The following is a 24727-nucleotide window of genomic DNA, read 5'->3' as shown; positions in this document are numbered from 1 at the left end:
AAGAAGAAGAAGAGAGAGAGAGAGAAAGTTGAATAGAGAGAGAGAGGGGACAAAGAAAAAAATTAATAGAGAGAGAAAGGGAGGGAGAGAGAGAGAGAGAGAGAGGGGAGAAAGAAAAAGAATGAATAGAGAGAGAAAAGGAGAGAGAGAGAACAAAAATGGGTATAGAAAGAGAGGAGGGACGGGGACAGAGAAAGAGACAGGGAGGGAGAGAGAGAAAGATGAATAGAGAAAGAGGGGAGAAAGAAAAAGAATTAATAGAGAAAGGGAGGAAGAGAGAACAAAAATGGGTAGAAAGAGAGAGGGACGGGGACAGAGAAAGAGACAGGGAGGGAGAGAGAAAGAAAAGATGGCCATAGAGGAATTTTTAAAAATTAATATTATATGGAAACAAATCATTTACCAGTTGCAATTTTGATGTGAAAAAAATAGCCAGTTGGGGAAACAAACGGGGAACTAGTTAAAATAATAATTGATTGACCATTCTAACAAAATAACTATATAGATGTATAGTAATTAACAATTGCAATCAAATGAATTAATATATTAATCACAATAAAAACTTAATTCATATTAAATCATTATTATTATTATTATTATTATTAGGTGATTTTATTGATAAGAATGTGTAACCCCCAAAACAATAAGACTCTTACAGTTAATTTAAAAGAGCCCTTGACAACCTTAGATGTATTTATCTAACGAAGGTTTTCAGGTGCCGATGTCAATTTGTTCTGGGTCAGATTGAGTGCTTCACCAGCACCACACAAATGTGAGTACGTGGGGCACTTTCTGCATCGGCGCGACAGTTTGGTTCGATTAATTCATGAAAATACAATTCAAAAGTTTATTTCAGAGATGTTCTAACCATCATCTTTTCAAGATTGCTCATTAAGATGTCCGGATCGTACTAAGAATGCTTAGTTTAACAGTTTTTTCAATTCTTAACATTTAAACCCTAGCCCATAAAAATTATGTTAGAAACCCTATGGCTGAGACTAGTTTTACAAACCTTGGTCGGAGGTTTGGGAATTACAGACCAAGGTTTATACAAACCTTCCTTTGTGGAATGGGTTTGAAAATAAACCAGGTTTGAGCTCAGACCGAGGTTTGTACAAACCTTGGTCTGATCAAACCGGGTCTGTCCTCAGACCTCCGTTGTGAATTCGGGCCAATGTCCATGTGCTTTTACATATGTATCAATCTGTGTAGTCAACAGAAGACCCTTGCATATACTTGCATTGTGTGTATGCATCTAATATGAATAACAATGAGCTGTGCCTGAACAGCTGCACTGCATTTCTAAGTGGCATGTTAATTTCAATTGCATGTTAGTTTCAAGGAACCTGTTTCTAAACATAACAATGTGAAATAAAGCTTTTAGCCAGCGCGCACTTTACTGGCACGAGACACATGACGTCATATGTAAACAACACTGTCTAAAAGCTCTCGTATAGTAAATATAGCAGTCATTAAATTTTAAACAACGAATGTTTAACAAAATTACTTTCGTTTCGAGCAACATTGTTTACAATTTGTTCAACTGTTGTTTAAGATAGTGTACAACTGTAAGTGAACATCACTTTTTTAAACAGCGTTTTTACTGTGTAGGTTATAGCTGTTTTAATTAGAAGCTACCAGAGTTGGGTACTCTTTTTTTATTCGCACTGTAAAGAAATCAAGATTGTCAATAATGGAGAACTTATTCTACATAATTATCCTTGATTTTTTCCCCGAAGTTTACTTTTTCTTCAGACTATACTAGTCAAACAAAATAAGTAAACAGTTTCCGTTTCTGGCGGAAAGAGGATGTTTTGATTTCAGGAAGTGTGCTACAACTGTACCTGGATTACAATATTCTATCTTTTGCTCTCTAACCGCACCCGGAGCATTCATCAAGGATGGTTTTTATCTTCTTCCTCCGCCTCATTTTCTTCTTCTCCTTCTTCCTTTTCTTCTTGTACTTATTATCATTTCTATCATCAGTTTAATGTTGCTATTATTATTATTTTTAATAAGTAATTCTTTTATTTTTCTTATCTGTCTGTAAATAATTGTTACTACTTTAAGTTATTAAATTTTTATACATGACGTAAGGGACCCCACTGGAAATAAGCTCTCGAGCTCTCGTGGGTTATCCTGTTCAAGCTGACTTATTTCTGATCTGTTATTATTGTATATTGTTGTATGTTGGAAGCTTGTCGAATAAAAATCAATCAATCAATCAATCATACATTGCTGTCCACATTTCAGATTTTAGTTTATCTGATTCATGTATCAAAAGCCAATAGCCTTACTAGAACTTGGATCAAACTGAATATGAAGTCGCAAACAGGGCTCAAATTAATTTTTTGTTCACGGGGGCTCTTCCATAACAAAAAGAGCCCTCGTGAGCCTTCTCACGTGGGCTCTTTTACTACTGACGGGGGCTCTTTTTAAAATACAAATTTCCATTGAATTGATGGTCCCCATGCATGATACTCCTAAATTCTTTGCTATTCCATCATTATCGGTATTATTTCTCTCTTACAACTTTACAAGTTATAACATGCAGCTAATGGCAGTGGTGGATCCAGGGGCCCCCTTCCCTGGGGAAAAACGCGTAAAAACACGTTAATTTTACCTTGTTTTTTTTAGATGGACCCCCTCCCCTGGCGCTCAAGGGGGGGGGGGGTGGGGTGCGATATTTCAAACTTTTGAGGGCCAAAAAAAAAAAAATAATGCTCACTACCCCCCCCCCCCCCCCCCTCCACTGAGCGAATTAGCGGCTGGCTGTTTCGCCGCTAAATATTTCCTCACGAATTGGGCCCCCTCCCCTGCCGCCGTCTGGATCCGCCCCTGACAACACCTCTACGATATATTGGAAAAGAATGATATCTTTCATTAATTAATTTGAAAGGACTCATAAAGCTAATTCATCAGCCTATTTAGGATGATTGATCACTCTAGGATATCCAATTTGATGATAGACATGGTAGGATGATGAATGTGGTATGAAAATGAGAATAAAATGTAAATTGGCTACATCTCCAATTAGAGATAAAGGTAACATATTTCATTTATTTATTCATTTCTTTTTAGAACGCGCCGTTGCTTGATTGGAACATAGAAACCTTGGAATATTCAATTGAATCGATCATTTGAAACGTGGACATGCTAGCAATTCAATATGATTTATATGCACATTTTAAATGCCCCGTCGTCATAGATTGTACATAGGCCACCATTATGAAATTGTAACTTATTATTTATTAAAAAAAAGGACATAATGAAACTACATATTTTATTGTCCTGAGCGGCTACGATAGAAATGAAGCACCTTATGACACCACATTCAAATTGAACGAGTTCACAGGAATAGTGGGGTGACAAATTGACACTTTGAGGGCTCTGCAGAAAATATGAGATAAAGTTTGGCGATGTTTATCGTTTAAAGGAAAGAGGGGCAACGATGATAGTGGACCATGAACACATGGCCATTTGATTTGATCAGAAAGTTGTTTCTTTTAATGCCCCTGTATTGGAAAGTTACTGAAAAAAATATTCAATCAAATTAAAATCTGTCTACTCTCTAGATCTACACGATTAAAATTTACCTTTGATTAGTAAATTACGGATTACTCAGTTTGGAATAGAAACCCGCGCTAAAGTTAGTGGAATCCATTCTCCTTAAAGAGTTTTTCAACCAACTTTTATGAGTGGATTCTACTCTAGTGAAGGACTTCCTGGAAGTAATCCCTTATGCAATATGATTCGTAGAAAAGGAATTAGTTTTCACTCCTCCGCATCACGAAAGATCTACGTATTTATGGAGAAACGCTCTTAAGTAGATCAGAGACCGAATTATCATTTATTATTTATCAATGTTGTTTTCTTCTTCATATACAGAGTAAGTACTTCATTGCGAGAAAAAAAATGCTTTTCAAATACACTCTGTATAGATACAATAAACAAAGAGCTTGATTTTTTTTAGAGGCTATAGAGACGGGGATCTTGAGAAAGATTATGACTCTATCATGGACAAAAATATAACAAATGAAGAAGTGTTCAGAAAAGCATGGGTAAACCGTCACGCAAAACACACATTGTCAAATTATCATTCAATAAAATCAGAGAATGTATACTATTATCTAGATCTATCATTATTTTTTAATTATTTTAAAAATAATACCATAAATTGGGGTAAACTAACATATTCCAACTTTATGAGCGACAGTGTATATTCTGTGAGGTTTTGTATTCACAAAACAAAGAAACTGATTATGTCATGCTGAAATTCGCATGCAGAAATAAAATGGCTATATGGGATTACAAACACATGTGGCATAACACTTTTTAGCCGATTTTCATCATATATAAATATGAGGGCATGTAAAGAGCACCATTTTTCCGGGGACATTACATCTGAAGTGAGTTGATTTCCATTCCTCTATATTAAGACATTGCCTACGTGTTTTTTTTTGAGCGGAGGAACACCCTTAATTAGCTGAGTGATAGATACATTAAATTAAGTTATCTGTTCAGTGGCGTATTGAGAGGGCACAGGTGTTTCTGGTGGGGGGGGGGGGGGGGGGGGAGGATTACTTCGTTTAAAGTGGAAATCCGTGCTAAAATTAGTGGAGTCTTTTCAAATTAACCACACACTTGGAGTAGAGTCAAAGCCAAAGGAAGCTTAAGTAATTTCAAATATAACACGATTCATTAAAAAAAAAAATGATGAGGAACATTCTTGATTAGCCGAGTGAATTTATAGCAGTAGCGGATCCAGGCGGGGGGGGGGGGCGTTAATTTTTTGGAGTTGGTCCCCCCCCCCAAAAATAAAAAATAGTGCTCATTAAATGTTGCCCCCCCTTAGAAATCCTGGATCTTCGCCTGATTTATAGGCACCCCTATACCCTTTTCACATCTATTTTTCTTAACCCCGGACTATCCTTAACCCCATACTATCCTTAACCCCATACTATTTTTTTTGCTGTTCACATCTATTTTCTTAACCCCGGACTATGTGCTTAGCCGGGGTTAAAAAATTTCACGCGATTCACACTACGTTCGCCTTAGCCCCGGACTATTCGATAGCTCATGAATATTAATGCTTTTGCTACCGCGCAAAGCGTTTTCCCTTTATTATTTTACCGATACAAATCAATAACCCATTTTTCATCCAATTCACTTGATAAATTTACCTACGTAAATATGACTGATAATGATAAATGCAATAAAAAATTATGAGCTACATGTTCTTTCACTATTTTTTTTAATCAATTTTATAATAAAGATTTTTTCATAATGACCTCTGCCTCGTAAAAGACTAAACGTCAATACAGAGAGCATGCATGCGTAACGTGAACTGCATGCATAGCGCGCGATAAATGCAAATTCACGACCACACGACCACGCTGTCTGTGATTGGCTGTTGCTTAGCCCCGCTTCTCCTTAGCCCGGTTCGGATTCACACTACGCAGCTTAGCACCACAATTGCCCGGCTAACCCCGCAATTGCCCGGCTAACCCTGCTATTTTGCAGGGCCAGATAGTCCCGTACTATTTGTGGGGTTAGCCCACTTTGGCAAAACGTAATGTGAACAGAAAGCCGGCTAAAATTACCCCGGGTAATTGGTGGGGCTAAGGAAGGAATTGGTGGGGCTAAGAGCCCCCTTAGCCCCACCTATTTCCCGGGGTTAAGCAATATTTGGTAGATGTGAAAAGGGTACTATAGTCTTCCCCAGGGCTGTGGCGCGTAGCGTAAGTTTAGCCTTTTAAGGAGCCATGGTGGCGGCGGAGAGGAGGGGGTAGGGGAGTCGGTAGTAGGAGTTAGGTAAATGAGATAGAAAACAAGGCCACCGAGTGGGGCAGGGGATGGGGTGAGATGACTTGGTATATTTGACAATGTGTGTGGGAGTGTGTGTTTGTTGGGGGGGGGGGGGATTAAATCATCTACATTTTAAGTTACTACCACCCCTCTCTCTCTCTCTCTCTTTTCCCCATTTTTGATGTTGTCCTCCATTTTTGTTAAAGGTTTACTCGCAATCAACAATTTGATAAGCCCTAGATAGAATCACAGGTCTAGTGAGGGTGTGACTCGTTCTGAAAATACAGAGACAAAGCTGACATCCCCACCCCAATCTCTCCCTAATTCCTTCCCCACCCTAATATTGACGCCGGTGCAAATAATGTGATGTTCAAAAAACCAATGCCCACAATTTTCATAACCATAATTGTCAGTGATATTGCATTTTGTGAAGCCTATCGACTCGAAGGGAAGAGGAAACCTGATAACATCTGAGTTCGATATTACACTGATACAAATTTATCATATCGAGTTTGATGGCTTAGTTTTTCATTAAAATTAAGCATACATGCATGTCACGTATGCTGCAATTTGTTAAATTAGTTTTTGCTCTTGCAGATGACAGCTTATATTATATGAAATTTGTTCATGTCAATATGCAACAATACATTTTGACATCAACGTTGAAACGAGGGCGCAAAACACAAATATAAGAGAGTGAGATAAAGAAAGAGTGTCAGAGAGAGAGAGAGAGAGAGAGCGAGAGAGAGAGAGAGAGAGAAAGAGAGGAGGGGGCAGATGGGCAGATACAGAAAGAGTCGATGAAATTACACACAATGAGACAGGGAGAGAGAGAGAGAGATGAAAAAGAAAAATGAAGGACGAGGGATACAGAGAATTTAATACCAATTAAAAGTACATATCATGTACATATATATTCCTTTAATTTCCTGAAAAATCCAATCAATTAAATTTGAAAGCTTATAATCTGTTGAAAGCTAACTTTGTGCATAGAGAAAAAAATTGAATTAAACATAGTCATTTCATTATTGTACGACTATCATGAAGTGATATCGGATGCATGGCCTTTTTTCAAAATTAATCTATCAAATATTTATAGGCCTTTGTATGCCTCAATGACGAAAAACATCATTTTCATTACCGGTGAAGCCCTAATTGCTTTGCGGGTACGATCACCAAGTGTGGTGGATATTTCATTATGTTGATTGAAATTGGTTATAGATATGGGGGAGGTATTTTTATCATTTTTCCAAGGTGAGGGAGGGGGGGGGGGGTGGTGGTTGGAGGCGTTCTAATCAAACAGAAAAGATAAACAAAGTGAGAGTCTAGGGCGTCAGCAGGTGCTTTTTTTTTTTAGGGGGGGGGCACTAATATGTGATGGTTTGGAGCGACCATGGGCGGTTAGAGACTAATAGATGACCTACTTTAGATTACATAGTAATAATGATAATAATAATAATCTTAACAATAATGGTCAAAATGATGATAACAGTGGAGTCTTTTAAATTCCCACTGCACTAGTTTGGCCAGGAGGGATTAGACCTCCCTGCATGGTCACCGATAGGTGGTTATCTCATCAAATCAGCTCTCCATTAACATAAGAAAATGGGGATCATGGGGGACCGGTGGTCACCGATTAGGTATTGTTTGCTATATAGAGGGTGCAAGTAGCTATAAATAGTGCAGTGGGGATTTAAGGCGCTCATGGCTGCGATGGTGCCGCTCCTGGCACTCCATTATTAGTGTAAAAAGGGATTTTACAGACGTGTATTAATCACATATGATAATTTATGTCTGAAGATCGACCATCCGTAAGACGTGACTTGGTCTCGAACTGAGGTCCGCTGAGTCAGCTTATAGGCAAAGACAGAGAGCTGACCGTGCCATGGACATTAATGCTAGAACAAGTCACATATATAAGACAAACACTAGACAAAACCATTTGTACCATGTACAACAAGAAAATTTATTTCATTCAAAATTTTCATTTCCACACACAACAAGAAATACTCATTTAGACATGTATCATTGCACATGTTGGTCACATGACTGGAAAATGTCAGGTGATCATTTAATACTAAAAAGAAATGGTCACCTAAAAATAGTGAGATGGCAAGATCTAAACTCCTTGACCTAAAAATTTATCTATTTCAAGACATGTATCACCTGGGGGTGTGATTCACAAAGACTAAGATCAACTTAATTTGGACTTGAACTATGGCAGGCCAATCATGCCAATGTTTGCTCTCTTAATTATGATCTTTAGATAATATATTTTCCTTCAATAATGAATTATCAAAAAAGGTAAAATTCTGTACATTCGTGACCACGATTTATACGTCCCTTGAGAAACCAATGCCAGGAATGGTTAGAGATACTAGTGGCATGAAGGCCCTGCCATAGTACAAGTCCAACTTAAGTTGATCTTAGTCTTTGTGAAACACCCCCCCCCCCCCCCCAGATATACTGATGTATTCCCTAATAAAAGGTGTTGTTTTCATTATATCACAGATGCACAGTTTTGAAAGCATGACATTTTGAATAGATAAACAATATCCCCATATATATTAAAAAAAAAGTCTGTTTGGAGCCAGAAGGGCATTAACTTACACAGGATTAACACACTTCTGAATGCAAACAGACCAAAAAATCTATTTTTTTCAGAAATAACTTACATAGCACATTGGACGGTTAGCTCAGCTGGTAGACAATTTCATATTGGAGGGTAGACATAATTCCATGAGAAATTCAATTTACAGTACCTTTTTTCAGAGGATATTTAGTCAACTGAATTTTCATCTGTATAATAGCTGTCTAAAGAAGTTTAACTCTCAGGACTATTTTGGATACATCAGCTTAAAGTGGGTGTAGCATGACGAGACTACGTGTCTTTCACGTGGCCTGACTCGGGGCCAATCGGGTATAATATGACTACGGACGACGTGATCACAGTATTAACGTGCATGCAACATACATGAAACCGAAGCGAGAGGAGAACTTCGGTCTGTTTTGCGAATGCTAGGGTGCGCTGACTGCAAATCAAGTCTATTCGTTTACGTGCAGTTGTCCAAAAGAAGTCGTAGATGGCGTTAACCATGCTACACCCCCTTTAATATCAAGTTTGATATGAACCCTCATCTCTCAGTCTGGTGATCTGACATTTGCTTCAGGCACTATTTCATCACTGCTATATGGTTAGAGTTAGAGTTTGGGTTGCAATTGTGTTTTTAGGTTCAATAATAGGCTCAGCGTTTATTAGAGTCGGGTGAAGTGTTGGGTCCAGGAGTGAAGTTGGGAAATCCGTCATAATCCAACATCATTGTGTGATTCAGCGGTGGTCACATGACTTGGTCACCTGATGGCTGTCAGGTGAGGAATGGAATCATCTGGCTGGTTTGGGTTGGTTGCCGAAGAAAGCCCAGACACACACAGCCCCAGAGACAAGCAATGCACTCCTGCACAGAAGACAGGAGAATAAACACTATGAACTTGGCAGCCAATGTTGTGAATACTCCAATTACAAAAATATACGTAACTGCCATTTGGCAAAGATGAATTAAATGAAAGAAACTAGAAATATCAAAACATGCTGTTTCTACTTGGAAAGTAAATTAAATATACAATGTTTCAAAACCTGCCCATAGCAATTGAATAAAAATATATGTAATGGACAATATATATATGGAAAGTAGAAAGTTGTAATTGTATATAATTTTCCACTTACAATAAAGCTAAACCATGAATAAAAAAAAAACATACTGAAAGTTACTATATCAATACGTTTTTAAAAATAAGGTTAATATCTCTATATGATGACATTGAGCAAGAAGAGTTTAACATGATATTTACATGACACAGTTCTACACAAAATCTAAATTCATCATTTGATCCCTTTCAAAAGTAATCATATTTCTAGTTACTTGTTGGAGTTTGCTCAAACATCTAGCCAATCATTTTTTTGTTTCTTTAAGCAGAACATCACATATTAAAAACTATGAAATAGAGACTGCACTAATGATCAACTCACCAAAGTCCTATTCTAACACGTTTGCTGTGGTGTAAGGGGCTATACTTGACCACAGAGAGTTTGTCGTGTTCTTTGAAAGCTCGCATGATATCTTTGCTTCTGTTAAAGAAAAGCATAGAAATATATCAATTGAGTAATCTCAGTACCGGTATACTGATTAGATTTCTCATATGACAAAGTGAGATATAGGCTCTGATATCTTATAGGATAAAGTAACAAGAAGAGAATGAGTATCACTTTCCCTGAAAGCTCTCATTATCGTATATTTGCTTCTGTGTAGGAAAATCATAGAAATACATCAATTCACTATTCTCACTATACTGATTAGATTTCTTATATGACAAAGTGAGATATAAAGGCTCTGATGCCTTATAAGATATAGTAACAAGAACAGAATAAGTATTATTTTTTTCCTTGAAAGCTCTCATGATACCCTTGCTTTTGTAAAGGAAAGTCAGAGAAATATATTCATTCACTATTCTCAGTATACTGATTAGATTTCTTATGTGACAGAGTGAGATATAGGCACTGATGTCTTATAAGACTTAGTAACCAGAACAGAACGAGTATCAATTTTCCTGAAAGCTCTCATGATATCTTTGTTTCTGTGTAGGAAAATCAGAGAAATATATCAAAGCACGGTTCTCAGTATACCGATTAAATTTCTTATTTGGCAAAGTGAGATATACGGTAGGCTCTGACTTTTATTTTTTATTTTTTTAAATGTTTTTTTCCCCTTCTGACTTTAATATCATAAAGTAACAAGAACAGAAACTGTCCCTGAAAGCTCTCATGATATTCTTGCTATAATATGGCCCCTCTGTATACAACAATCATAGAAATGTGTCAATTCATTCCTCTATGCATGTATGTCCGATATGACATACTGACAATCACTGAGATATTATATTGCAATTTCTTTGAGATATATACTTTGATGTTTTAGAGACAAGGTAATACTTTTTTTTAGATATACGTTTTGATGTCTCACATGGCACAATAAGTATCATTGAGATGTACATGTTTTGATGTCTCAGTGATGACGCAACAGTCATCAAGCCATACTCTTTGATATCTTTTATCAACTGCTCTCTTCACGTTATAATAATCATTGTAATATAATCGTCTGATCTTATACAACGACATATTGAAATCATCACTGGAGACTGCCTTTTGGCTCAGATCATACGCCTGTCTTCATCAGCTCGAGTTTGCCAAATAACCTGCTATTTTCAGACTCGGGATATTATCCCGAAGCTCAAAATTGCGTCTTAACCAGACCGATATGCTCATCACAACCTAGCTCAGACAGGCACAAACTAGCCCGGACAGGCGCAAATTAGCCTGCTATTTCCCAAATAGCGGGATATTTGGAAACAAGACCAAGATTTCTCAGGATATTTTCTTGACCAAATATCCTGATAATTGCAACTGCAGGCTGATGAAGACGCAAATTAACTGGTTAATTTGCGATCGGGATAGTTAAAATAGCGGGTAATTTGTCAACTCGAGCTGATGAAAACAGGCCTATTGTGTAAGACTCCTTATATGATTGATCCTATCAGAGAGAGAGAGAGAAAGAAATATATGTACCCACCCTCCAAAATGTGCTACTGCCAGCAGAGCGTGTCTTCTGTCAATGACCTGTACATCAACAGAGCTGTAAGCACCAAACACCTGAGCAAGCTGTAAAATAAAAGAATTGGTAACACAAAATGTGAACAAGAAATACAGTCATGAGAATTTCCTAAAATGCAAGGAATATTGATACGGTTCAATTCTACACCTCAACTAACACAAGTCCAAAGTATTGAAGGGTGTAATCTGCAGCAAAATAACCAACAGGTACAACAAAAGTGAAGTGTATAATCACTCCTAGTAAAACTTTATGATATGCGTCGGTCAAACGGACATAGAGAAGAAAGTAAAAAGGAGGCAAAATCCTGATATATTGACCATGGAAACATTTGCCACATGAAACTGTCAAGAATTTTGAACATTAACCATTTTATGGCACAATATTTTCCACCATAAACGCAAATTTAGTGCTGAAAAACAAATTCAATATTCCATGGCATGAACTTTTAAAATCTGGATTATGCATGAAACTCATCCAAATTCATGAAAATGAAAGTTTGAGATATTACAGTAATCATCACATCTTCAATTTCCCAATGACTTTCCTAATATAGTTTAAAAAGATTTGCTGATCGGTTTATAGAAGGTAAACCAGACGTTCATCACTAACCTTGACCCCATCCAATGACTGGCTCAGCTTCTTTGAGGTCACATGTAACCATTCTGGTCTCCTGCTCTGTGGGTCTGTCCCGGTCAGATTCTTGGTTCAAAAAAATAAATAAAATGAAATAAAACATCATTGAAAACTTGCCGATGAAAACATTGATATAAATATTACCTGCCTTTGACAGACTGGAGGATATATTTGTTTTCATTTGGGGGTTCGCATTTTTATCATATCTCTTCAGACAGCTCAACTTCCAATTACCTTGACTTTTGCATGGAGAACATCTCTAGTCAAATTTGCTTTTGTATACACAATAATATAGTTTATATTTTTATTGGAGGTGATCACTCAGAATTTTGTATAAATATTTATAAAGTATCATCTTGATCATCATGAAGTACTATTTTTATGCCTTAAAGGTAATACAAAGTTTTGGTATGGGGACATGAATTTGGTTCAAATGAACATATTGGAAGCATATGCGGTCCTACAATATTCAGTAATCGTTGTTGCGGTTGAAATCGAGTCTAAAGTTATGAAATTGTAAATAATAAACTCTTTATGTTGTATAGCTCCCTCTCAAGGTCAAGATAATAATTAAGCTATAAAACAATGCTTATCGACTAAATTCGACCAATTACCTATTTCCGTTCGGAAATTATATATCACAACTACATATACTGAGATTTTCATGGATGCAGCTATCGTTGTACGGCCGTAGGCGCTATTTGAAATGTATCAAAATTTACCGGGAGCACCGGTAAATTTGTATATCCAATTTTTCTCGAAAGCAGAAATGTTTTAGGGGCTAAATTTTCTAGTGCTTATTATACATCCACAGGGGCATCCAATTATATCGAAATTGTAAAGAATCACTATCCACCCAATTTTCAAAATTTACCAAAACTTTGTATTACCTTTAAAGATCATAAAATTGAATAGTAAAGGAGGGTGAAAGGGAGTGACTTCAGTGGATAACTTATAGAGGTCAGTAGATTTTACAGATTGTAGATTACTAGGGAAAATGCATGCATTTTGCAGCCAAGCAAAAAAATACTTATTCTTTTTTGCTGTTATGAGCTAATGTTCATGATTTTGTTATTATTATCATTTTTGTACAACAGGGCCTCATGGAAGACGACCATTATTGGTGATAATGAGTCACCCTGTCTAAATATCAGAAATAAATAAATAAATACGAGAGGAATGCAACTGCATCTCCACCATGCCTCTGCCCACATTTTTATTGATCAATGACAGATGGAGAGACTACCCAAAACATACTGCCTCCAGCACCACGTTAGGTAGTGCAGCCATACAAATTCACATCACTGACAATACTATAAATAGCTAATTAATGAGCAACCCCTTCTTTGCTTATTTTGATCATTTTTTAATCATCGTAATCATCTATGCATGATATAGGGTGCGTTCAAGCAATTTCTTGAAGCTAGAATCACAAACATGAATCACAAATCAAAACGCCGTTACAAAACACGGTTACTGCGGGAGATCGTTCAAGCGATTTTCCATGAACGCTGATTCTCGCTCATTTCAAGCCCAGCCACTGCGCATCACACTGCGCAGTTTGACCCAGGAAGTATAGGTCATCTTCGGCGCGCACTTTCTGAATTTGTTTACGGTCGACTGTCAGCCGAACCGGTGGAGGGCCACGATAATGACATCCTAGAATCATGATTGAGATCTCTGTTGCGTTCAAGTGATTTTGAGCAGAATCACGTTACAAAACGCATCTTTTTCAGCGTTTCATTTTTTTTTGCATTTTAAAACATGTTTATTTTTACGAATGACGGAAAATTGAGAACCGCATTTCTAGGGTTAAAAAAGTGTCGCTTGAACGCATCCTCAGACGTATATACTCACCACATGATTGACAGCTGCCCGAATGATGTTGATTTTGTTTACATAGTCTTTGAGCTTCCACATGTATTCTCTGAAGTCAAGGGGTCGACTTGCCATGACACTAGATAGAAAGTAATAATAATAAGAATAATATGGATATTTATATAGCGGCGGTATCCCCCAGGCTCTGATGCTTTACACATATTACCCTGGTTACAGCTGAGCTGCCAAAGTAACTAGAGTCAAGCATATCAGGTACCCATTTACACCTGGTTTGAGAGTGGCAAATGTAGATTAACGTCTTGCCAAAGGACATTAGTAAGAGAGAGAGAGATAGGGATTTTTTTATATAGGTCAAGGACAGAGACACCAAAAGAATTAATTGTTACATCTAAAATTCATTAAAAAGTAATTAATATAAGGCTTAATATGTGGAGGTGTCATAGTACAGTGGTTCAGTCACTTGACTTTCAATAAAAGTATTGAGGGTTCCAATCCCAGCCTAGCTCGAATGTCCTCTGGCAAGACGTTAATCCACTTTTGCCACTCTCCACCCAGGTGTAAATGGATACCCAACATGCTAGAGTGCTACTTATTTGGCTGCTCGGCTATGACGTCAAGGCATGACAGACTTGAAGGCTATGTAAGAACTTAGAAGCCATCACTATCACTATTTCCAATAATATTATGGTGTTTGTTTGTGAAGCTTTCAGAAATGTGTTGAACAAGGAAGGACTTCTGTTTGTTATCCATATTTCAAATCTCTATTGGACTTGCACTTCAACAACTTTTAAGGCTGATTACATTTAACAATGTAAACCGCAGCAGATATGTATTATTTTTACAACCGAAATGTAATATGCTGCACATTTCTGTATCTTATAATACACAGAAAGTGACTATTTCAATTTGAATAATAATAATTCAGACATTTAAAATGTACAACATATCCACTCAAATGGTGCTCAAGGCGCTATCAGTAAGTGCTTACAATACAGCAGAACAAAAGACAAAAGATATATAGCCAAAAATACTTGAAATTATCAAACATGAACAACACAATTTAAAATTAAAAAATTGCTTACTTGATATCCTTGGCTGTGATGTAATGTGCTAGCCTCAGGAAAACTGAAATTAAAATAATAAACACAATGTATTAATATCTTAAATGTACAGTGTACTCGATACGTACAGGCATAGCAGTTTGTTCAGCTCAGACAAATGCTACATAATGGAAAAGCACCAAGTTCTTCTGCAAAATTTTGAAACATAAAAACAAGAAAAAGGAGAAGTTATAAAGTTACATAACAGCAAAGAAATACAATGTCCCAAAGAAAAAGGTAAAACAATGCAGAGGAAGAGGATGGGGGGGCAACAAAATTACAGAGAGGGAGATAATTTTACGTTTACGGAAAAACAAAAGGTATTCTTACCATATCCAGCTGCATACGCATCATAGCCTGCTTCGTGTAGGGTCCCACCATTCACTGAAATTTTACAAAAAGAAGAAAATCCAGACAAACTTATTTTTAAAGGGGGGTGTCACATCAATTAAACAACAAATTACAATCTGGTTGGTAGCACTTTGTATTGACCGACATACAAGTGTATATTTTGTACTTAAACTGTAGAATTAATAATTTACTGTACTTGCTACTGTACTAAATCAAATAACAGAAGAATTTGTATGATTTAATTGGCAATTAAAATCAAAACAATGAGGACAATTACCTCATCAAAACAGTACATTTTACATATAGATGGTAGAGTGGCAGTTAAAGAGGATGTAAGAATACATGCCCATATGTTTTAAGAGTGATTATTGCAAAATATTCAAAATTGAAAACCATCATGCATGAGTATGGTTGAAGAATGACATAACAAGATTAAGTAATGTGCTCAGTCAATTTAATGACTAAATTTCATCAAATTTTTCACTGCTACATCTTCAACTCTGCATTATCAGTGAGACACTCTGCAGTGATTCACTGCAAGTCTAGAAACCTAGCATTTCACTTTGATACTACCCTATAGACAAAATTAATATTTGTACGCCTGCCAGGGAATGAAAAATGAAGCATACTGTTTAATTCTTACCATATTTGTCAAACCCTGACCCATGGACGATGTGAGGAGAGTGAAGCACAATCAGGATTCCTTCCTTTCTGTTTCCAAATAAACATGAAAATAATTCCAGTATTATCTAATGTAACAATGATAATGAGGGACATTTCTTCCCTTGCACAAGGCAGTAGCCACATTGTGTCTCACCCACCTGTGACTAAATTACATGACTTTTACTGAAGTGCATCCCTGGCCCAAGTTTGGTTGCACTTGAAACAAAATTTGATGAATGAGACAAAAAAACATGTTCACACATTTGACCTTGGAAGAAAAAAACACACAAAACAAACACAAACAAATACAAACTTTATAATGAACATGTTTTAATGTTTCGTTTTTCAAAGATACATGTATCAAGATTCAGGAATAACTCAGCCTTTATCCTAATTGGGATGCATACCTGAAGCTAATTCAGAACTTACGTTGAGAGGTTGTCTAGCAGGGAACCTAGGCTTGTGTTTTGGACCGGTAGGCCAGCATCAATTAGATTCTGCAAGAAAAGACAAATATTGATTGATAAATTTTCAGGCATAGCTCACCTCACAAGTAATAAGACTTTAAAGTGCACCATTCACCAACATATATTTTGTTGTGTGTGTTAGTAGTTTCATTTTGTTATAATATATTTAAATTCTGAGATTATATATTACTTTTGCTGAGAGATATTACAAGTTAAAAATACTCTCAATTGAAATAAAAGCAACTTATGAGTAGACGACTTGATGCACCCGTATGTGCTCGCCTAAACTAGGGCCCGCATGGAACCCAGGCCTTACTTACGTTACGCGTGCGGTTATATGCCGTTCTTTATTTTCTTCATACTCCTTTATCCATTAGCCCATAGAATACAGAGTAAAATTTTGTGAGCTTGATTTTATAGTAGATTCTAGCTGCACATATATGATTTTAATTAGGTGAGAGGTACACTTTAACCTCGGTATTAAATGATCAATATTTCTTGATGGATGCAGAATGTAATATCACAAAGGTAATCAAGCAATAAAATTACTACCGGTATTATTTCTTTATTTCAACCAAAACTTGGGGTTGGATTTCATATATAAACAAAAACACAAACAGATGGATACGATCATACGATGGTAGAAATAATGTACACCAAGTCAAAGAAACTGTTGAGTCTGATACATAAATTTATGAATAACATTTAATGTTAAAATAATGGAATGTAGGTAGGAAAATGTCAGCATTCATTGAGAGCAATACACAGATATTGATATAAAAGATTAAAAAGACTGGTACTTTACCCTCCTCATTTCAAATGACAGGTACTTTGTGTCATATATCTTTGGAAATAGCTCATTGAGTTGGACCTTGAAGGTTGAATAACTGCCTGGAATGAAGGAAAGCGATGGTAGATTTGCTGTGTAGTCCCATTCATGAAGGATTGTATAGATAATAACAGGACACTATTGAAATATGTAAGGAAACCAATCATCGACAAACTCAAGAAGTGTGGAGAGGACTGTTATGTTGTACTATTAATGTCATGGAAAACACATTCAGTGGAATCTCATATTATTTAGTACATCAGACAGGAATATCAATGCATCTTAAAACCTCAAGTGTGAAAAGAGGATTTGAAATTATGTTGTACTTTTAAAACATGCCAAAACACTGTAAGATATAATGGTATTGTAGAACACCAAACAAGAATAGAAAAATATGTTTTTAAACGTGTTCTTACGTGGTAAAGGATTGTGAAACTTCTGGAAAAACAGCATCAGATCTGTGAGAAGATTATGACCTATAATGGGCTGAAAAATGCATAGATAGGATTTCAGAAAAGTCAAAATTATTTGTTATGCTGTTTTGGGGGAGCAATCAGGTCTAATGATATATCAATTGAAAACTATTCATGTAAACTACTCGATAAGAATAACTTCACACTATGGTTCAATAGCAATTAAGAATATGGATATAAAAGTACCGGTAAAGGACTTCATGAAGAAAACACTATTCATATTTTACATATTACTTCTTCTTTGCATACAATGCATGATAGTATTCTTGACATAAACAAATGGTTAATGTTTTACTTAGATTAACCCTTAGAAAATTTTAATATGATGTTGAAAGGAATAGAAACTATATTTTCAAAGAAAGGGGAAGTAGTGATTGCTGAGAGGCGGCACTAGAATCGATCGTCAAACGTACCTTTTTACTTTCCACCAGGGCACGGAAGACTGCTGTGAAACCCAGCAATTTATCAACAACTCTGAAACCAAAACACCAGTAAAATGAGGAATAGTATTGACTAAAAGATTAATTGTGTTAGGACAGTTTCTCTCAAAAGACAGCCTCATTAGCAGAACTAAAGGTAATCTTTAAGTCAGCTCTTCTCAACCTTAATTAACTCAAGGCCCATTTTGGATGTCAGAAATGTTTAAAGAGGCCCATCTTACAAAAACATTATAGGCAACCAAAAAATTACAATAACACATGACACAAGAAAATAGAGAATAAACTCTGTAGTAATAATATGTGTTTTGCCACTGTCAGTTGTAATGCTACTACTACACTACTTACCCCCGATTTTGTGTGATATAAATCTTTGTGATTTTTTTTTAAAGAAATGCAACAGTTTATAGCTGAATTCCAGCTCTGTCATGTAAGATCAGACATGTTGAGAAGCACTGCTTTAAATAATACTGATACTTTGTTCACTTAGAGAAATACAAATACTTTGTGCTTGTATAGTAATGCTGATATTCCTTTTGGTATTGTAATACTAATACTCAGTTTTTGTATAGCACATATCACATTAGAGTCCCTATGCTCTTCCAAATGTCTTTGGAAATTATTATGTTTGCTGTAAGTGGAATTTCTATTACACCTTGTTATTCAGTAATGAAATGTAATAACCATAAATGAGACATTTACTAGACTCATGCCTTTAGTTCAAATTCTTGTTTTTTACCTGTGTCCTAATTTGACTTGATCCTCTTCTAATCCTTCCTTGTTTTCAGTTGCCATTACTCTGACCTTCATCTAATAAAAAGAAGTAGCAGGTAGGAAAGAGTTCAACAATTAAAGTAGCTTAGCTCAACAAAGTGGCACAAAGAGGCTCATTCATGAAGCAAAATATGTAAGCATAGAAAATCACCATTTTAAAACAAAGAGGTAGAACATGAGATTAATAGAGATTAGGAAATGGAGAGTTTCAACACATTGATTTTATGTTCAATAGCTATTAAACTTTCATTCAGGTATGTCAAAAAATACTTGAAAACTGTAGTAAATCCATGTCCACATTGCGACTTTTTCTTCCTGTTTAAAATGTCAAGATTTCCTTCATCTTCCAGCCTTGCTGAAAGAATGTTCTTTCACTTTTGTTGGTCTCTCTCTCTCTCTCTCTACCTCAACCAAGTGTACAAGTCCTTTTTCTATTCAAGAAAGAACATTCTCTCACTTTCTCTCTCTCTCTCTCTCTATATATCTAAACCAAATTTAAAGTAGTCTTTCTCAGGATGAAACAAGACAAAAATACCCCACCCCCCCTCTCTCTCTCTCTCTCTCTCTCCCCTTTCTCTCTCTTTCACACTCCTTACTGATGTATTCTCGTTACATTCTAACAGTCCTCACGACTACGCATGGTGAACTGTAAACTCGACCAGCTTAGGAAACTTACTTGCCGTGTGGTGGTAGCATCAAAGCAAGTGTTGAGAAGGGGAAAGGAGTCTTGAATAACAAGCTGCAACAGAAGACCATCCAGTTCTTGAGTTTTCAATAAAAATGAAAGAAAGAAAGAAAAAAATATGTGCAAGGAATTTGTGGGTCATTCTGAATAAGATAGTGCTACTATGATGCCATAGTAATAATTTTGATAAAAATTGTAAATTTAGATTTGTTAAACGCACATATCCACCCAAGGCTGACTAAAAAAAATCAATAAATTACATATATGAATAATAATTTGTATGATTATAGCAATCATCAATTGTAGTTTGTTTTTTCTTCTTTTTTTTAGAAAAGTTTTAATGTTCTTTGTGAAGATTGAGATTGATGCACTTGATTTAACATATTAAAGCAGAAAGGGCATCAGAGAGACACACACAACAGCTGCAAAGATCTGCCATCCCACAATCTCTTACTCCAAACTTTTTAAAACTGGTGAACATTCTCAGATCAAAGGCCTCATCAGCCTTGTACATTTCCCCCTCTCCAAGTCTCCATTATATTGGAAAAGTAGCTGAATGGGTGCCTGAATGGTCTGGAGTTTAAGCCCCTCTGCACTACTAATAGCTACTTGCGCCCTCTAAATAGCAAACAATGCCTAATCGGCGATCATTGATCCCCATGGTCCCTTTTTTTCTTATGTTAATTGAGAGTTGATTTGATGAGATAACCACCTGTCAGTGACCATGCAGGGAGGTATAATCCCTCCTGGCCAATCTAGTGCAGAGGGGCTTTAAGAGACCATGGAGAGTATCTTGTACTCGAGTCTTTACTGGATAGGTAGCTTGTGAAAAATCTTGTAGAATGCATGAAAATGCATACATGTGTGTTCCTGCCAATACTCAACAGAAAAAATTAGAAATCTCTGAAAGCCAAAAATAAGAGTCATTCCTCCAAAATAGGAATGGGTGGTAGCTATTAATATACATCACTTCCCGCATAATGGGTGTATATGATGTATTGGACATTTGTTCTAACCTTCGTATTGTCCAACCGTAAGCTCATCTCCTGCGTGTGCTTCCGACAGCCATTCAGAAATGGTTGATATTGCCTCTTTCTGCAAATCCTCATCCATATACCTGTAGGTATTGAATTATTGGAAAGTGGCTTTCATTTTAATCTAACTTTGCATTACAATAATAACATTTATAATCATGAATATGTATTTATGTCCCCTAGAGGAAAAGTTTTAAAAATCCAATTCTCCAATACAAATTAGCAAAGTATTTGTCCACAAATATTTCTTTTAAGCGGGACTGCACTACTTGTAGCTACTTATGCCCTCTATATATAGCAAACAATGCCTAAGCGGTACATGTTGGTCCCCCATGATCCCCCTTTTTCTTATATTAATTGAGAGCTGATTTGATGAGATAACCACCTGTGAGTGACCATGCAGAGAGGTCTAATCCCTCCTGGCCAAACTAGTGCAGACAGGCTTTAAGCAACTACTTTGTACTACAAAATGTCTAGCAATACCACAACAAACCCAGTCTTGCTAAATTAAAGAAGAAAATGTATCCTAAGCCCTTATATGTATCTTCCTTTCAAGAATAAGTTACAAACAGAAACCTCTTTACCTGGCAAGTTGAACTGGCTTTGTTTGTGCCTGGCTTCTCAATTCTTCTTCCTCGTCTCTAGTTAGGTAGCTCACTCCTTCATAGAAAAGCTGACAAAATGATTGTATAAGGATACTAGTTTTGCAGCTTACACTTAAAGCACACATTATTTGATCTTACGTTCAGTGATGTATCCACTAGACTACGCCACCATATAGGCCTTGTAAATGACCAGTAGGCCAGTAGGCTTGCAGAAATCGAGGACTACCTTCCAGAATCTTAAGAGCTAGCAAATGTACTATGGTGGTTTTGCTTTGAGTTCTCCTTTGCTCTGGAATTGTCATCATGCTATTTGGAATATTTAAAATTCACTAGATGGTTTAGTCTAGACTTCAATGGAAGCTAGGGTTGTAGCACTCCTGACATATCACAGACAAAACAATGAAATAAATCAAACATTTAATCAGAACAAGATACTACACATTCTACAATGCAATCTGAAAGACTGTTTGGATATCGACCAGTCCATCTGATATTAAAAGATAATTTTATCTCACCTTGTTAAAGTTAAAGTTGTGTTTGCAAAGGAACTCAATACTGGATGCCTGCAAAGCAGAAAAATCATATAATAATGAGAAAATGAAGAATGAGGTGTCATGCTGGTTTTTGATAGGTTTCAGCTTCTTGGCTTATCTTCACAATGAAGGTTTTATGATCTCGTACATTAACATAATGTTGATGTAATTAGTTTCTTTAACTACACATCTACAACTAGGTTTCAGCTTCTTGGCTTATCTTCACAATGAAGGTTTTATGATCTCGTACATTAACATAATGTTGATGTAATTAGTTTCTTTAACTACACATCTACAACTAGGTTTCAGCTTCTTGGCTTATCTTCACAATGAAGGTTTTATGATCTCGTACATTAACATAATGTTGATGTAATTAGTTTCTTTAACTACACATCTACAACTAGGTTTCAGCTTCTTTGCTTATCTTCACAATGAAGGTTTTATGATCTGTAACATTGACATAATGATAATATAACTAGTGTCTTTAACTACACATCTACAACTGGTTAAAAAAAAGATTCAATGCATGTTTTTATAATTTTGATGACCATGTTTTAATACCTGGCATGTGAACCTTGCATCCAAAGAGGATATACTTCTTGGAAAGAGATGAAAGTTGTACGTGTGTGCCTCATAACTGAAAGTAAACAACAGAAATAACAATGTAAACAACAGGGAAAACCAATATTCTACTTATGCGATGGCTGATATGATTTAATCAACAATGTGGTCTTTTTTTTTTTTTTTTTTTTTACTGTAAGAGGTTGTTTTCATCAACATCAAAACTTATGACTACCGTTTATTAATCAGCCGAAGACAAACTTTGAGAAAAAAATCTAAACTTTTCTTTACCCCCCCCCCCCCCCAGGTTTGTACTACCGTATGCCTTATTTCACTTGATTTTGAAAATCATACCTTAGTTTTTTCAAGACAACAAATAATAATAAGACATGAATTAATACTCACGTGTTCGTATTGGGTACCTTGACAAATGCAGATACTCCTGTTAAAAAAACAAAATATAGTGAGAGGGGGAAAAAGAACACTGTCATATAGAAGGGTCTCATCACCTACCAATAGTTTTTATAGGGTCCATGGTTTTTAGGAAGCGAAATGTTAGATGAAATTGTCTTCCTTTTTTTTTATTAATCCAATAAAGCTAATCTTAAGTTTGAGTCAGATTTGTTTTCTTTTTTTTAAATAGAGAACCTAGCACCAATCAACAACACAAATTTTGAAATGGTGAACTATGATGTAAAAAGTTTGTTTGGACCAGCAAAAATGAGAATAAACTAGTACTGGAAAACACAACTCAAATCTCTCTCTCTGTTTGTCTTTTCCTGTCTGTCTGTCTGTCTGTCTGTCTCTCTCTCTCTCTCTCTTTCTCTCACTCGTTCTCTCCTTCTATTCTGCCCCCCCCCCCCTCCTCCTAGTTTGTACCTCACCTAGCTGGCAGATGGTATACTGCATGGCCATCCTCCGTAGCTTCTCATAGCGTTGAGCTGGGGTGTCGAACAGACTGTTGATGTCACTCTGCGTTGCATGAAGGCCGGTGAATTCTGTATCGATTGCTGTAAGAATGGAGAGAGGATGTCATTTGATGTCAAAACAGCAAAATGATGTAACAAGAGAACAAGGTTAATGGTTGTTTAATTTATATTTTTTTTGGTGGCCGATTTGAAGATTGTTTTTAAAAATGAAAATATAAATCTCTTCTTGTTTAAGTAATTAGAACTCTATTGAGTAGATCTAATGATGGTCCAGTATATTTCATCTTGGACATCTTATGTAGTAATAGGACTATAACCATTGTCATCATAAACTTGTAAAGTTGTTGTTTGGGAACCCCGCTATGGAGGTCACCCCAAAGTGGAAGCGCTCCCCAGCTACTCTGCTCCCCAGCGGCTAGCAGAGGCAGAGAGCTATGTCATCCTCATCCTCCTTATTAACATCACAATAATCATTATCAATCAGTGATTCATCACCATCACCACAGTATTCTTTATCATCCTCCTCATCATCATCGACATCGTTATCAACATGTACTAGGCCTACCTACTAGATCACCACAAAAAGATTATCTAGAGTAACAGTCCACTAACATTAAAATTAGCACGTGGGACTGGCTGCAAGAGTATATTCCAAAAGTACAAGTAGAGCTATTCCTTATTAACTCTTGACTCAAGAATCATGTAAATTTACATACCAATAAAAGAGCTATCTTGAATACTTTGCAAAATGTTCTTAGATTCAGAACTATGACTGCTTCGATTTATTTCCATTTTGATCTGGTTGACGGCCTGATGTGCATTGCAGGATTCATACAGCGTGCAGCAGATTTGAAGCTGAAGTACCTAACTAGCTGCGCTGACACTACCAGGCATCGCCAGGCCCCCGGCCCCCGGCGGCCCAGCGCTGCCCGCGCCTAGACTGCGATCGCGCGACACATCAGGCTAGCTCGGCGTGGCTGCGTTAGCTAGCACCGTAGCAGCACTTCGCAGCTGAATTTGACTTTCGACCAATCATCGACGGCATAAAGATTAGGAATGACCCCCCCCCCCCCCGCCACCAATCTGGTTTGCGCGGGGGGGGGGGGCGGTAAAACTTAGATTGAAATAAGAAGTAAAGACTGATCTGTCTCAGATTAAATTTGCTAGAATAAGTCAAAATCATTATCAGGGCCTTGTGGACCCCTCCCCGGCCCCACCTATAATGCAAATCTTAGAAACAGGCCCAGAACTGAAAGAGCATTATTATCTTGTATTGACGTTCAGAATAAAGTTAGAGTGACGGCGAGGGGGAACATATTGAAAGAATGAGTGAATGTTAT

The 24727-nt window shown here is 36.6% G+C and overlaps 1 protein-coding gene across 1 annotated transcript; it reads right to left on the bottom strand.

The window, feature by feature from the left end:
• Window positions 1–8267: 8267 nt before the first annotated feature.
• Window positions 8268–24238, bottom strand: LOC100891016 (pre-piRNA 3'-exonuclease trimmer). Its single transcript, XM_003726372.3, has 21 exons — window positions 24104–24238; window positions 23343–23468; window positions 22864–22900; window positions 22459–22534; window positions 21880–21927; window positions 21344–21432; window positions 20742–20842; window positions 19717–19802; window positions 19006–19076; window positions 18243–18303; window positions 17773–17842; window positions 17333–17418; window positions 16490–16557; window positions 16041–16108; window positions 15377–15430; window positions 15029–15071; window positions 13965–14064; window positions 12084–12173; window positions 11433–11521; window positions 9836–9934; window positions 8268–9263 (listed from the first exon to the last, which is right to left on the bottom strand). Exons 1-21 carry the CDS (start codon window positions 24177–24179, stop codon window positions 9191–9193), a joined length of 1611 nt encoding a protein of 536 aa, XP_003726420.1. The 5' UTR covers window positions 24180–24238; the 3' UTR covers window positions 8268–9190.
• Window positions 24239–24727: the final 489 nt, after the last annotated feature.

This window comes from Strongylocentrotus purpuratus, unplaced genomic scaffold (genome assembly GCF_000002235.5).
Source record: "Strongylocentrotus purpuratus isolate Spur 01 unplaced genomic scaffold, Spur_5.0 spur5_scaffold_2, whole genome shotgun sequence".
NCBI lineage: Eukaryota > Metazoa > Echinodermata > Echinoidea > Camarodonta > Strongylocentrotidae > Strongylocentrotus > Strongylocentrotus purpuratus.
Note: the sequence above shows the minus strand (reverse complement) of the source record. Positions and strands in the feature narration are given on the sequence as shown.

Coding starts and splice junctions, on each gene's coding strand:
- LOC100891016 (XM_003726372.3), bottom strand. CDS start 24,179: ATGGAAATAAATCGAAGCAGTCATAGTTCTGAATCTAAGAACATTTTG. Junction 17,843..18,242: donor CCCTGGTGGAAAGTAAAAAG/GTACGTTTGACG, acceptor TGCATTTTTCAG/CCCATTATAGGTCATAATCT. Junction 16,109..16,489: donor CTGCTAGACAACCTCTCAAC/GTAAGTTCTGAA, acceptor ATTTGGAAACAG/AAAGGAAGGAATCCTGATTG.